The sequence below is a fragment of the Salmo salar genome, chromosome ssa21, assembly GCF_905237065.1.
Source record: "Salmo salar chromosome ssa21, Ssal_v3.1, whole genome shotgun sequence".
Lineage (NCBI taxonomy): Eukaryota > Metazoa > Chordata > Actinopteri > Salmoniformes > Salmonidae > Salmo > Salmo salar.
In genome coordinates, this window is record NC_059462.1 from 35,128,142 (window position 1) to 35,144,243 (window position 16,102).

General features: G+C 40.0%; 1 protein-coding gene across 2 annotated transcripts in view; it reads left to right on the forward strand.

Moving 5' to 3' along the window:
• Positions 1-5,064: 5,064 nt before the first annotated feature.
• LOC106582268 (CERK like autophagy regulator) overlaps positions 5,065-16,102 on the forward strand; it is a 105,492-nt gene continuing 94,454 nt past the window's right edge. The window contains exon 1 of one of the 2 annotated variants that reach the window (XM_045704726.1): positions 5,065-5,666. In XM_045704726.1, coding sequence (XP_045560682.1) covers positions 5,315-5,666 — 352 coding nt within the window. In that variant the 5' untranslated portion in view covers positions 5,065-5,314. The remainder of the gene's footprint in view (positions 5,667-16,102) is intronic. The other variant, XM_045704725.1, reaches the window with a different exon arrangement.

Here is a 16,102-nt window from a genome sequence, read left to right on the forward strand (position 1 = left end):
GATTACATAAAAAAAGACCCAGCTGCTAGGTCAACCCAGCATGAGAGTAAAAAATACCCAAATAATGGTTCAATTAACCCATATTTGGGTTATTTACACAACCCAACTGGTTGTGTCAAAATAATCCAGCATGTGTTCTGCCCAATATTTACCCACCAAAAAAACCAAATAGTTTTATTTTTTGGCAATATGCAATTGGTAGTTACGTTCTTGTCCCATCGTTGCAACTCCCGTACGGACTCGGAAGAGGCAAAGTTCGAGAGCCATGTGTCCTCCGAAACACAACCCTGCCAACCCGCACTAGTTCTTGACACACTGCTCACTTAACCTGGAAGCCAGCTGCACCAATGGGTCGGAGGAAACAAAAGTCAGCATGCATGCGCCCGACCCGCCACAAGGAGTCGCTAGGACAAGGACATCCCGGCCTGCCAAACCCTCCCCTAACCCAGACGATGCTGGACCAATTGTACGCCGCCTCTTGGGTCTCCCGGTCAGCTGCGACACAGCCTGGGATCAAACCCAGGTCTGTAGTGACACCTCAAGCACTGCGATGCAGTGCCTTAGACCGCTGCGCCACTCGGGAGGCTCCAAATTGGGTTGTTTTTAATCCAGCATTTTTAAGAGTGTAACATACTTCAATATAGAAAAATAAAATGAATTTTCTTTTGAACTTCTATTATGTTCAGTTTAATGTTTTACAGTGAACTATCCCTAATAGACTCTATGATAATACAGTTTTATTATGTTCAGTTTAATGTTTTACAGTGAACTATCCCTAATAGACTCTATGATAATAAAGTTTTATTATGTTCAGTTTAATGTTTTACAGTGAACTATCCCTAATAGACTCTATGATAATACAGTTTTATTATGTTCAGTTTAATGTTTTACAGTGAACTATCCCTAATAGACTCTATGATAATACAGTTTTATTATGTTCAGTTTAATGTTTTACAGTGAACTATCCCTAATAGACTCTATGATAATACAGTTTTATTATGTTCAGTTTAATGTTTTACAGTGAACTATCCCTAATAGACTCTATGATAATACAGTTTTATTATGTTCAGTTTAATGTTTTACAGTGAACTATCCCTAATAGACTCTATGATAATACAGTTTTATTATGTTCAGTTTAATGTTTTACAGTGAACTATCCCTAATAGACTCTATGATAATACAGTTTTATTATGTTCAGTTTAATGTTTTACAGTGAACTATCCCTAATAGACTCTATGATAATAAAGTTTTATTATGTTCAGTTTAATGTTTTACAGTGAACTATCCCTAATAGACTCTATGATAATACAGTTTTATTATGTTCAGTTTAATGTTTTACAGTGAACTATCCCTAATAGACTCTATGATAATACAGTTTTATTATGTTCAGTTTCATGTTTTACAGTGAACTATCCCTAATTGACTCTATGATAATACAGTTTTGCTTAGCATTGTAATAGAAGTTACAGTCAACCTTGTGTCAAACAAAACTACACAACAAAAATATAAACGCAACATGCAGCAATTTCTAAGATTTTACTGAGTTACAGTTCATATAAGGAAATCAGTCAATTGAAATAAATTCATTATGCCATAATCTATGGATTTTACATGAATGGGATTATAGATATGGATCTGTTGGTCACAGATACCTTTAAAAAAAGTAGGAGCATGGATCAGAAAACCATTCAGTATCTGGTGTGACCACCATTTGCCTCATGCAGTGCGACACATTTCCTTTGCATAGAGTTGATCAGGTTGTGGAATGTTGACCCACTCCTCTTCAATGGCTGTGCGAAGTTGCTGGAATAGATATTGGTGGGAAGTGAAACACACTGGCCGATGAATGGCACGGCAATGGGCCTCAGGATCTCATCACGGTATCTCTGTGCATACAAATTGCCATCAATAAAATGTGTTCGTTGTCCATAGCTTATGCCTGCTAATACCATAACCCCACCACCACCAATGTTGTGAACATAGTGCCCCATGACATCAGCAAACCGCTCGCCCAGACAACGCCATACACGCTGTCTGCCATCTGCCTGGTAGAGTTGAAACCGGGATTCATCTGTGAAGAGCACACAACGAGCATGCAGATGAGCTTCCCTGAGACGGTTTCTGACAGTTTGTGCAGAAATGCTTTGGTTGTGCATACGCACAGCTGTCCGAGTGGCTGGTCTCAGACAATCTCGCAGATGAAGAAGCCGGATGTGGAGGTCCTGGGCTGGCGTGGTAACACATGGTCTGCGGTTGTGAAGCCGGTTGGACGTACTGCCAAATTCTCTAAAACAACGTTGGGGGTGGCTTATGGTAGAGAAATGAACATTCAATTCCCTGGCAACAACTCTGATGGACATTCCTGCAGTCAGCATGCCAATTGCACACTCCCTCAAAACTTGAGACATCTTTGGCATTGCGTTATGTGACAAAACTGCTAATTTTAGAGTAGCCTTTTATTGTCCCCAGCACAAGGTGTAATGATCATGATGTTTAATCATTTTCTTGATATGCCACAACTGTCAGGTGGATGGATTATCTTGGCAAAGGAGAAATGCTCACTAACAGGGATGTAAACAAATTTGTGCAATACATGACAGAAATAATATGTTTGTGCATATGGAACATTTCTGGGATCTTTTATTTCAGCTAATCAACCATGAGACCAACACTTTACATGTTGCGTTTATATTTTTGTCAGTGGTGTAAAGTACATAAGTAAAAATACGAAGTAATTTTTGGGGGTAGAGTTGAAGTCGGAAGTTTACATACACCTTAGTCAAATACATTTAAACTCAGTTTTTCACAATTCCTGACATTTAATCCCTGTAAAAATTCCCTGTCCTAGGTCAGTTAGGATCACCACATTATTTTAAGAATGTGAAATGTCAGAATAATAGTAGAGAGAATGATTTATTTCAGCTTTTATTTCTTTTATCACATTCCCTAGGGGTCAGAAGTTTACATACACTCAATTAGTATTTGGTAGCATTGCCTTTAAATTGTTGAACTGGGGTCAAATGGTTTGGGTAACCTTCCACAAGCTTCCCACAATAAGTTGGGTGAAATCACCCAACTTATTGTGGGAAGCTTGTGGAAGGTTACCCAAACCATTTGACCCAAGTTCAACAATTTAAAGGCAATGCTGGCCCATTCCTCCAGACAGAGCTGGTGTAATTGAGTCAGGTTTGTAGGCCTCCTTGCTTGCACACACTTTTTCAGTTCTGCCCACAAATTTTCTATTGGATTGAGGTGAGGGCTTTGTGATGGCCACTCCAATACCTTGACTTTGTTGTCCTTAAGCCATTTTGCCACAACTTTGGAAGTATGCTTGGGGTCGTTGTCCATTTAGAAGACCCATTTGCAACCAAGTTTTAACTTCCTGACTGATGTCCTGAGATGTTGCTTCAATATATCCACATAATTTTCCATCCTCATGATGCCATCTATTTTGTGAAGTGCACCAGTCCCTCCTGCAGCAAAGCACCCCCACAACATGATCACGGTTGGGATGGTGTTCTTCAGCTTGCAAGCTTCCCCCTTTTTCCTCCAAACATAACAATGGTTATTATGACCAAACAGTTCTATTTTTGTTTCATCAGACCAGAGGACATTTCTCCAAAATGTACGATCTTTGTCCCCATGTGCAGTTGCAAACCGTAGTCTGGCTTTTTTATAGCGGTTTTGGAGCAGTGGCTTCTTCCTTGCTGAGCAGCCTTTCAGGTTATGTCGATATAGGACTCGCTTTACTGTGGATATAGATACTTTTGTACCTGTTTCCTTCAGCATCTTCACAAGGTCCTTTGCTGTTGTTCTGAGATTGATTTGCACTTTTCGCACCAAAGTACATTCATCTCTAGGAGACAGAACGCGTCTCCTTCCTGAGCGGTATGACGGCTGCGTGGTCCCATGGTGTTTATACTTGCGTACTATTGTTTGTACAGATGAACGTGGTACCTTCAGGTGTTTGGAAATTGCTCCCAAGGATGAACCAGACTTGTGGAGGTCTACATTTTATTTTCTGAGGTCTTGGCTGATTTCTTTTGATTTTCCCATGATGTCAAGCAAAGAGGTACTGAGCTTTAAGGTAGTTCTTGAAATACATCCACAGGTACACTTTTAATTGACTCAAATGATGTCAATTAGCCTATCAGAAGCTTCTAAAGCCATGACATTTTCTGGAATTTTCCAAGCTGTTTAAAGGCACAGTCAACTTAGTGTGTGTAAACTTATCACCCACTGGAATTGTGATACAGTGATTTCTAAGTGAAATTATCTGTCTGTAAACAATTGTTGGAAAAATTACTTGTGTCATGCACAAAGTAGATGTCCTAACCGACTTGCCAAAACTATAGTTTGTTAACAAGACATTTGTGGAGTTGTTGAAAAACAAGTTTTAATGACTCCAACATAAGTGTCTGTAATCTTCAGACTACAACTGTATCTGTACATTACTATTTATATTTTTGACAACATTTACTTTTACTTCACTACATTCCTTAAGAAAATAATGTACTTTTTACTCCATACATTTTCCTTGACACCCAAAAGTACTCATTACAATTTGAATCCTTAGGAGTACAGGAAAATGTTCCAATTCACGCACTTGTCAAGAGAACTTCCATGGTCATCCCTACTGCCTCTGATCTGGCAGACTCACTTAACACAAATACTTAGTTTGTAAATGATGTCTGAGTGTCGGAGTGTGCCTCTGGCTGTCAATTAAAAAAATAATAATAATAAGGAAATTGTGCTGTCTGGTTTGCTTAATATAAGGAATTTGATGTATAGCATTTACTTTTGACAATTGAGTACTTTTCCCACCACATAAGTACATTTAAAACCAGATACTTTCAGACTTTTACTCAAGTAGTATTTTACTGGGTGACTTTCACTTTTACTTGAGTCATTTTCCATTATAGTATCTTTACTTTTACTCAAGTATGACAATTGAGTACTTTTTCCAGCTCTGATTTTTGTTCAGTACCTATATGTTCACAGGTCCTTAAACTGATGTAAGGGTCTAGCCTTAATAAACGTAGTCATGATGTATTATTTATCAAAGTAGCAAAGTCATCTTGGTCCCATATGTCATCCATAAGACGCAAGTGAGCAACTTCAAGAAATAAACTCTGAACATGCAGGCGCATGACCGGGAGGAACGGCCACTCCACGGGCGCGCGAGGCCGGGGGGGAAGTTTCAACTGGCGGACCAGCCATAATAACCTTACCGTCGCGGGCACGCGCCCACCCAGTAAATAGTCTCCAAGGCACCATTCCGAAAATTAGACTTCACTGTTATCGTATTTAAATCATGTTTGAATCCCCTTTAAAATCAAATGCACGGAACGCTTGGTCAGAGAGCCAGGAGGAGTTGAGCGAGACGGAACCGGTGTCGCCCGTGAGTAAAGGAAACCGTGGGAAGAAGAAGAAAAAGAGAAGGCAACAACCACAACAACAAAAAACCGAGAAACGCTCGGTCTCAGCTCCCCAGCTTTGCGCGGAGGAGTCGTTTGATCGGGAAGATGAACAGTCAGAGAAACGGTACACCGATTACGACGAGCCGATAGTGAGAGGGATATTTCAAATAGGGAAGAAGAGTCACGACGTCCTTCTGACATCGATGAGGGTTACATGGAGTCCTATTCAGCCAGAGACCCCTACAGGTGAGCTCACTGTGCCAGACTGCTGGTGTGTTGGTTTCTTCTGCCAGTGATTCAGCCGACTGTAGCACTAGCATACACCGGGGAGTTGATTCATAAACCATAGTATTTTAACATGAAAACACAGGTGTTCCATTTTTCACAGCTTTAGTGAAACAGAATGTTCATGCATTCGATAAATTCTCATGAAGTGACAATGTCAGAATAAACTGGATGAAGATGTAACTAACCTACAGCTACATGATTCAGTAGCTGACCCCAGAAAATGAGCAACATCAATGTCAGCCTATCAAACGCATGTCATGACGTAGTGCAGCCCCTACTTGGCTGAGGCGTCAGCCAGAACTTTTAAACAAGGCTTATTCAGCTATTGGCTGGCTCTGCTCTACATGTGGTCGAATACGATTTTAAATAATGTATTTCGGCCTACAGAAACATAACACAAAGTAGCCTAGTAATTGTTCCAGCATAATGTGCCTGCCTATAAGGCGCATGATATCACTCTCACTTTAAGGTAGATGACCATTAACGAGGCTCATTATCCTACAGCAGGGGCTGGCCATTGACTGTGCTCTTCCATTTATGTCACCGTTGACAAGGAGGGATGAAATTGATTTAGACTTATCTTTGACATAGCTTGACAACTATTGAAACAAAAGTTTTGAATATTGATAGGTAGGCTAAGCGACTATAGTAGTTTAGCAACAGTTAATAGGCCTAGCCCTACATCAAATGTTGTAAACAAATACTGTATGTGTAGGCCTACAGGAAGCTACCTTGTTTAATAACAAAGTATATTATACATTACATTTGTTCATCAATATTGAATTCTCTGAGCTGTTTGCAGAGATAAAAAACAACACTGAAATAGATGACTAAAAGAGAGAAAGTGTCCGTTGCCAGAAAGTCATGTGTAACAGATGTGTTGGTAATAGACTCCGTCTCTGACCAGCCGGCTGACTGTTCTAAACACCTAAAGCACGGCATCTGGCGCTACTGTGGACAGTTAGGCAGCGTCACAAATGGCACCCATTTCCCTACATAGTGCACTACTTTTGACCAGGGCTTCTGTCAAATGTAGTGCACTGGGTAAAGAATAGGGTACCATTTGGGATGCAAAGCCAGAATATGTCCAAGTAAAAGATACTAACACATCACCATCTGCATCTCCACATTGAAGGATGGATACATGAGACATCGTGATCATCATGGGGTGGTTTAGGAAGCCCCACTTGACTACATTTTTAACATCCTAAATGGAAATGTATTGTTCTTTTTTAATGTACAAATATAGATGAACATTTGTATTCCATCACATTTGTTTTTAAGATTTACAATTTTACTCCAAGTTGAATTATATGAAGATTTACCTCAACACTTTTCATACAAAGATAACTTTTCAGACTTTTAAGTTTCACATAAAGATTCACTTTTCATGATAATCAATTTAAATTCTAGCAGTTTCTAATGTCCAGTCAGACTTCATAAAAATGATGAAAAGCATCCATAATGGTTGATCCTGAGTTGAAACGTTTCCATCCAAATAAAATCAAAACATCTGAAACATATTGGAGAGTTTGCAGTAGACATTTAACTCTTTATGTTGTTGTTTGTTGTTGTACAGTTTTGCACAGTATAGCTCTCATGCCTCTAATAATCAATTGCCTAGTGAAAGAGAGAGCAGACTTCATTTAGCTGAAGCTTATTTTTTATATATATTTTTTGTAGTAATTTTTACCCCTTTTTCTCCCCAATTTCGTGATATCCAATTGATATCCAATTAGTCCTGTCCCGTCACTGTAACTCCCGTACGGACTCTGTAGAGGTGAAGGTCAAGAGCCATGCGTCCTCCGAAACACGGCCTTGCCAAGCCGCACTGCTTCTTGACACACTGCTCGCTTAACCCGGAAGCCTGCCGCACCAATGTGTCGGAGGAAACACTGTACAGCTGACGACCGAAGTCGATGTGCATGTGCCTGGCCCACCACAGGAGTCGCTAGAGCTCGATGGCACAAGGACATCCCGGGCCGGCCAAACCCTCCCCTAAGCCTGACGACGCTGGGCCAATTGTGTGCCTCTCGGGAGGTCCAATTTTGCTTAAGCTTTAGAGGCAATACGTTTTGGTTATGTGTAATCCAAGCTAATTGTATTTAGCCAGCACTCCCAGAAAGCATCAGTCTAATAACCCCCTATGGCTGGTAACAAATGCTCAGAAAAAATTGCCACGTCTGATTCACTGGAAGTTCTCGATTTGATGGGTTCCGCCCGGGATAGCAGATCCTAACAGTGGTCTCAATCATCACATGAAATACAAGTTACAGTTGCCTGTATATCTGACATGCAGAAGTTAACCTAATGCTCAAAGATATACAATGTTGTGGAGTTTTTAATTGACAGAAAAAAAGCTTATGTTATTATTGAGGAATAGGTAATAACAGTTATTTATGAGGTAGCCTACTGAGCCTATCAAAGTAGATACTATTCTGAATTCATGCACTTATTATATAGCGTGACAATTCTTTTTGCAGTAAATATTCTGCAGTTCTATCACGCTTGCAATGATATCCGAGGGGGAAAAAAACAGTCTGCATTGTTTGCAGTAACTTCGTTGTTGTTGTAATATCCAAAATAGACGTTTCACCTAGAGGTCGATCGATTAATCGGAATGGCCGATTAATTAGGGCCGATTTCAAGTTTTCATAACAATCGGAAATCGGTATTTTTGGACGCCGATTTGGCCTATTTTTTTTTTCTTTATTATTTTTTAATTTGTACATTTTTTTATTTTTTTTAGACCTTTATTTAACTAGGCAAGTCAGTTAAGAACACATTCTTATTTTCAATGACGGCCTAGGAACGGTGGGTTAATTGCCTTGTTCAGGGGCAGAACGACAGATTTTTACCTTGTCAGCTTGGGGATTCAATCTTGCAACCTTACGGTTAACTAGTCCAACGCTCTAACCACCTGCTTTACATTGCACTCCACGAGGAGCCTGCCTGTTACGCGAATGCAGTAGAAGCCAAGGTAAGTTGCTAGCTAGCATTAAACTTATCTTAGAAAAATCAATCAATCATAATCACTAGTTAACTACACATGGTTGATGATATTACTAGTTTATCTAGCCTGTCCTGGGTTGCATATAATCGCTTATGTACACGTTGCTCCAACCATAAACATCAATGCCTTTCTTAAAATCAATACACAAGTATATATTTTTAAACCTGCATATTTAGTTAATATTGCCTGCTAACATGAATTTCTTTTAACTAGGGAAAATGTGTCACTTCTCTTGCAACAGAGTCAGGGTACGTGCAGCAGTTTGGGCCGCCTGGCTCGTTGCGAACTGTGAAGACTATTTCTTCCTAACAAAGACAGCCGACTTCGCCAAACGGGGGATGATTTAACAAAAGCAGATTTGCGAAAAAAGCACAATCGTTGCACCACTGTACCTAACCATAAACATCATTGCCTTTCTTAAAATCAATACACAGAAGTATATATTTTTAAACCTGCATATTTAGCTAAAAGAAATCCAGGTTAGCAGGCAATATTAACCAGGTGAAATTGTGTCATTTTGTGTTCATTGCACGCAGTCAGGGTATATGCAACAGTTTGGGCCGCCTGGCTCGTTGCGAACTAATTTTCCAGAATTTTACATAATTATGACATAACATTGAAGGTTGTGCAATGTAACAGGAATATTTAGACTTAGGGATGCCACCCGTTAGATAAAATACGGAACGGTTCCGTATTTCACTGACAGGAAAACGTTTTGTTTTCGAGATGATAGTTTCCGGATTTGACCATATTAATGACCTAAGGCTCGTATTTCTGCGTGTTATTATGTAATAATAAAGTCTATGATTTGATAGAGCAGTCTGACTGAGCGTTGGTAGGCACCAGCAGGCTTGTAAGCATTCATTCATACAGCACTTTCGTGCGTTTGCCAGCAGCTCTTCGCAAAGCATTGCGCTGTTTATGACTTCAAGCCTGTCAACTCCCAAGATTAGGCTGGTGTAACCGATGTGAAATGGCTAGCTAGTTAGCGGGTGCGCGCTAATAGCGTTTCAAACGTCACTCGCTCTGAGACTTGGAGTAGTTGTTCCCCTTGCTCTGCATGGGTAATGCTGCCTCGAGGGTGGCTGTTGTCGATGTGTTCCTGGTTCGAGCCCAGGTAGGAGCAAGGAGAGGGACGGAAGCTATACTGTTACACTGGCAATCCTAAAGTGGATATAAGAACATCCAATAGTCAAAGGTATATGAAATACAAATCGTATAGAGAGAAATAGTCCTATAATTCCTATAATAACTACAACCTAAAACTTCTTACCTGGGAATATTGAAGACTCATGTTAAAAGGAACCACCAGCTTTCATATGTTCTCATGTTCTGAGCAAGGAACTTAAACGTTAGCTTTTTTACATGGCACATATTGCACTTTTACTTTCTTCTCCAACACTTTGTTTTTGCATTATTTACACCAAATTGAACATGTTTCATTATTTATTTCAGGCTAAATTGATTTTATTGATGTATTATATTAAGTTAAAATAAGTGTTCATTCAGTATTGTTGTAATTGTCATTATTACAAAAAAGAAAGAAAAAAAAATTGCCCGAGTAATCGGCAGCGCCTTTTTTGGTCGTCCAATAATCGGTATCGCTATCGGCGTTGAAAAATCATAATCGGTCGACCTCTAGTTTCACCGTTACGGAATCAATCTTTAATAGAGAGTATCACCCCCATTTCTTATGCATCAACTCACCACAGACAGATAATATTCATAGTGAATTCTAATTCCATGTAAACATACTGAAGTGTTGTGTTTTCCCAGAGGCTCCTACAGATGTAGGATCTTCATTTGAGCCAGTTTCCTACAGCTGAAAAATAATCCTTCAGCAATAGCAAATGTGAATTATTATGTGGATTCTAATTAATGGACATTTTTGTAGGGGTTGATAATATTTTTGAGTGGAAATGATAAACTTAGAAGCACTGACTGATGTTATCTGTGTGATCTACTGTATGAGTTCATGCCTCCAAATCTAATTATATTTGTCACATGCTTCGTAGGTGTAGACTAACAACAATGCAGAGTTAAAGATATAATAAAAATAGAAATAGTGACACGAGGAATAAATACACAGTGAATAGCAATAACGAGTAAAAATAACATGGCTATATGCATTGAGTGTACAAAAGATTAGGGTTAGGGTTAAACATTAGGCTTACCTTCCTAATATTGAGTTGCACCCCCTTTTGCCCTCAGAACAGCCTAAATTCGTCGGGGCATGGACTCAACAAGGTGTCGAAAGCGTTCCACAGGGATGCTGGCCCATGTTGACTCCAATGCTTCCCACAGTTGTGTCAAGTTGGCTGGATGTTCTTTGGGTGGTGGACTATTCTTGATACACACGGGAAACTGTTGGGCCTGAAAAACCCAGCAGTGTTGCAGTTCTTGACACACTCAAACCTGGTGCGCCTGGCACCTACTACCATACCTCGTTCAAAGGCGCTTAAATATTTATTCTTGCCCCTTCACCATCTGAATGGCACACATACACAATCCATGTCTCAATTGTCTCAAGGCTTGAAAATCCTTCTTTAACCTGTCTCCTCCCCTTCATCTACACTGATTGAAGTGGATTTAACAAGTGACATCAATAAGGGATCATAGCTTTCACCTGTATTCACCTGGTCAGTCTATGTCGTGGAAAGAGCATATGTTCCTAATGTTTTGTACCCTTAGTGTACATGGCTGTATGTATATGCATGTAGCTTAGCGCTTAGAGCATTGGGATAGTAACTGAAAGGTCGCTGGTTCGAATACCCAAGCTGGCAAGGTGAACAATTTGTTGATGGGCTCTTGAGCAAGGTACTTAACACTAATTGGCTCCAGGAGGGCCGTACTACTATTGCTGACCCCCCCCCTTTTCACTGCACCTATCTGGTGTATGTGACAATAAAATGTATTTATACCAGCACCGAGTCGATGTGCAGGGGTATGAGTTAATTGAGGTAGCTAAATACATAATGGTAGGGGTAAAGTGACAAGGCAACAGGATAGATAATAGACAGTGAAAGCAGTGTATGTGGTGAGTGTGTGGCATCAGTAGTGTGTGTGTGTGTGTGTGTGTGTGTTGGGGCGTGTCGTACTCACCACTAGTGATGGGGGGGGGGATCGATACAGTTACATATCAGAATATTTATTTTGACTGTATCGCAATATTATTTTTGCTCTAGTTGGCTGTACCTGCACCAAAACTTCAGTATTTCTTTCCTTCATAGTTTGTTCTCCATGTTATTTTTAAATAGGGAGCCAATTTCTTTTCATTTTTTTTATTTTTTATTTTTTATGACTGATTAAAAACTGTGTCTGCAGCAGACATATGGTGAGCAATGTGTTTGAAACACCGAATCGCAATAAAATCACAGTATTGAATCGCAGTACATATAGAATCGTGAGAATCGCAATACATATCGTATAAGCACCAAAGTATTGTGATATCATATTGTGAGGTCCCTGGCAATTCCCAGCCCTACTCACCACCCTCTGTAGCGCCTTGTGGTCGGGTGCCTTGCACTTGCCATACCAAGCGGTGATGCAGCCAGTCAAGATGTTCTCAATGGTGCAGCTGTAGAACCTTTTGAGGATCTGAGGGCCCATGCCAAAATATTTCCAGCCTCCTGACGGGGAAGAGGTCCTCTTCTGTCATGCCCTCTTCACAAATGTGTGGGTGTGTGTGGACCATGCTAATTCCTTAGTGATGTGGACACCTAGAAACTTGAAGCTCTCGACCCGCTCCACTACTTCCCCATCGATGTGGATGGGGGCGTGTTCGGCCCTCCGTTTCCTGTAGTCCATAAGCTTTGTCTCGCCGAAGTTAACTTAAGGATCGGTGTCCTGTTAGCGGGACAACTTCCGTTAAAACTGGAGGGCGCGCATTTCAAATAAATAATAATAAATCTTAAGGATTTTAAACATTTAGGTACATATAAGTGTCTTATATCGGCTGAAAGCTTAAATTCTTGTTAACCTCTATGGGCTAGCGTCCCACCCACTCAACAGCCAGTGTAATCCCGTGGCGCGATATTCAAATACCTCAAAAATGCAAAAACTTCAGTTTTTCAAACATATGACTATTTTACACCATTTTAAAGACAAGACTCTCGTTAATCTAACCACACTGTCCGATTTCAAAAAGGCTTTACAACGAAAGCAAAACATTAGATTATGTCAGGAGAGTACCCAGCCAGAAATAATCAGACACCCATTTTTCAAGCTAGCATATAATGTCACATAAACCCAAACCACAGCTAAATGCAGCACTAACCTTTGATGATCTTCATCAGATGACAACCCTAGGACATTATGTTATACAATACATGCATGTTTTGTTCAATCAAGTTCATATTTATATCAAAAACCAGCTTTTTACATTAGCATGTGACTAGCATGTGACTAACATTCCCACCGAACACTGCCGGTGAATTTACTAAATTACTCACGATAAACGTTCACAAAAAACATAACAATTATTTTAAGAATTATAGATACAGAACTCCTCTACGCACTCGATATGTCCGATTTTAAAATAGCTTTTCGGTGAAAGCACATTTTGCAATATTCTCAGTAGATAGCCCGGCATCACAGGGCTAGCTATTTAGACACCCAGCAAGTTTAGCACTCACAAAAGTCAGATTTACTATAAGAAAAATGTTATTACCTTTGCTGTTCTTCGTCAGAATGCACTCCCAGGACTTCTACTTCAATAACAAATGTTGGTTTGGTCCCAAATAATCCATTGTTATATCCAAATAGCGGCGTTTTGTTCATGCGTTCAAGACACTATCCGAAAGGGTAAATAAGGGTGACGAGCATGGCGCATTTCGTGACCAAAAAATTCTAAATATTCCATTACCGTACTTCGAAGCATGTCAACCGCTGTTTAAAATAAATTTTTATGCCATTTTTCTCGTAAAAAAGCGATAATATTCCCACCGGGAAAGCGTGTATACGTACAAAGAGAGAGAAAATAAAAACATCTCGTGCCCTCGGGCACGCGCCTGAGTCTCAGAGTACTCTGACCGGCCACTATCCAAACGCGATAATGTGTTTCAGCCTGGGGCTGCCTCGATATCATTCAGCTTTTTCCCGGGCTCTGAGAGCCTATGGGAGCCGTAGGAAGTGTCACGTTACAGCAAAGATCCTCAGTCTTCAATAAACAGAGACAAGAAGAACAAGATCTTGTCAGAGAGGGCACTTCCTGTAAGGAATCTTCTCAGGTTTTTGCCTGCCATATGAGTTCTGTTATACTCACAGACACCATTCAAACAGTTTTAGAAAATATAGAGTGTTTTCTATCCAAAGCCAATAATTATATGCATATTCTAGTTACTGGACAGGAGTAGTAACCAGATTAAATCGGGTACGTTTTTTATCCGGCCGTGTCAATACTGCCCCCTAGACCTAACAGGTTAACCTCTCTAGGCTAGGCGGGACGAATTCGTCCCACCTACGTAACAGCCACTGCTATCCTGTGGCGCGATTTTCAAAACCTTAAAAATCCTATTACTTCAATTTCTCAAACATATGACTATTTTACAGCCATTTAAAGACAAGACTCTCGTTAATCTAACCACACTGTCCGATTTCAAAAAGGCTTTACAACGAAAGCAAAACATTAGATTATGTCAGCAGAGTACCAAGCCAGAAATAATCAGACACCCATTTTTCAAGCCAGCATATAATGTCACCAAAACCCAGAAGACAGCTAAATGCAGCACTCACCTTTGATGATCTTCATCAGATGACAACCCTAGGACATTATGTTATACAATACATGCATGTTTTGTTCAATCAAGTTCATATTTATATCAAAAACCAGCTTTTTACATTAGCATGTGACGTTCAGAACTAGCATACCCCCGCAAACTTCCGGGGAATTCGCTAACATTTTACTAAATTACTCACGATAAACGTTCACAAAAAGCATAACAATTATTTTAAGAATTATAGATACAGACCTCCTCTATGCACTCGATATGTCCGATTTTAAAATAGCTTTTTGGTGAAAGCACATTTTGCAATATTCTAAGTACATAGCCCAGGCATCACGGGCTCGCTATTTAGACACCCGGCAAGTTTAGCACTCACCATAATCATATTTACTATTATAAAAATTTCATTACCTTTTGTTGTCTTCGTCAGAATACACACCCAGGACTGCTACTTCAATAACAAATGTTGGTTTGGTCCAAAATAATCCATCGTTATATCCGAATAGCGGCGTTTTGTTCGTATGCGTTCCAGACACTATCCGAAATAGTAAAGAAGTGTCACGCGCATGGCGCAATTCGTGACAATAAAATTCTAAGTATTCCATTACCGTACTTCGAAGCATGTCAACCGCTGTTTAAAATCAATTTTTACGACATTTTTCTCGTAGAAAAGCGATAATATTCCGACAGGGAATCTCCTTTTCGGCAAACAGAGGAAAAAATCCCAAAGGCGGGGGCGGTCGGGGTCACGCGCATAAGCTAGTGTCTCTTGATCGGCCACTTGAGAAAGGCGATAATGTGTTTCAGCCTGGGGCTGGAATGACGACGTTCTGTTTTTTCCCGGGCTCTGAGCGCCTATGGACGACGTGGGAAGTGTCACGTTAGAGCAGAGATCCTTAGTAAATGATAGAGATGGAAAAGAAGTTCAACAAATGGCCAGACAGGCCACTTCCTGTAAAGGAATCTCTCAGGTTTTGACCTGCCATTTGAGTTCTGTTATACTCACAGACACCATTCAAACAGTTTTAGAAAATTTAGGGTGTTTTCTATCCATATGTAATAAGTATATGCATATTCTAGTTACTGAGTAGGAGTGGTAACCAGATTAAATCGGGTATGTTTTTTATCCAGCCGTGTCAATGCTGCCCCCTAGCCCTAACAGGTTAATCTAACTGCACTGTCCGATTTACAGTAGCTATTACAGCGAAAACATGCCATGCGATTGTTTGAGGATGGCGCCCCACATCAAAATATTTTTCCAACAGGCACAGGTTTCATACATTCACATATAACGATTAAATATTCACTTACTTTTTGAAAATCTTCCTCTGATTTGTCATCCAAAGTGTCCCAGCTATAACATGTAGTGTTGTTTTCTTAGATAAAATCCTTCTTTATATCCCAAAAACTCAGTTTAGTTGGCGCCATCGATTTGACTAATCCACTTGTTCAACTTGCAGAGAAAGGAATCGGAAAATCTACCCCTAAACTTTGTTTCAACAAGTCAAAATATGTTTCTATTTACTCCTCAGATACCCTAAATTGTAATCGAACTATAATATTTATTTCGGAAAGAAGTATGTTCAATAAGAAACCGATTTTAGCAGGTGCGTAATGTCTTCATGGCGCATGCAAACACGAATTTCCAAGACTGTGTC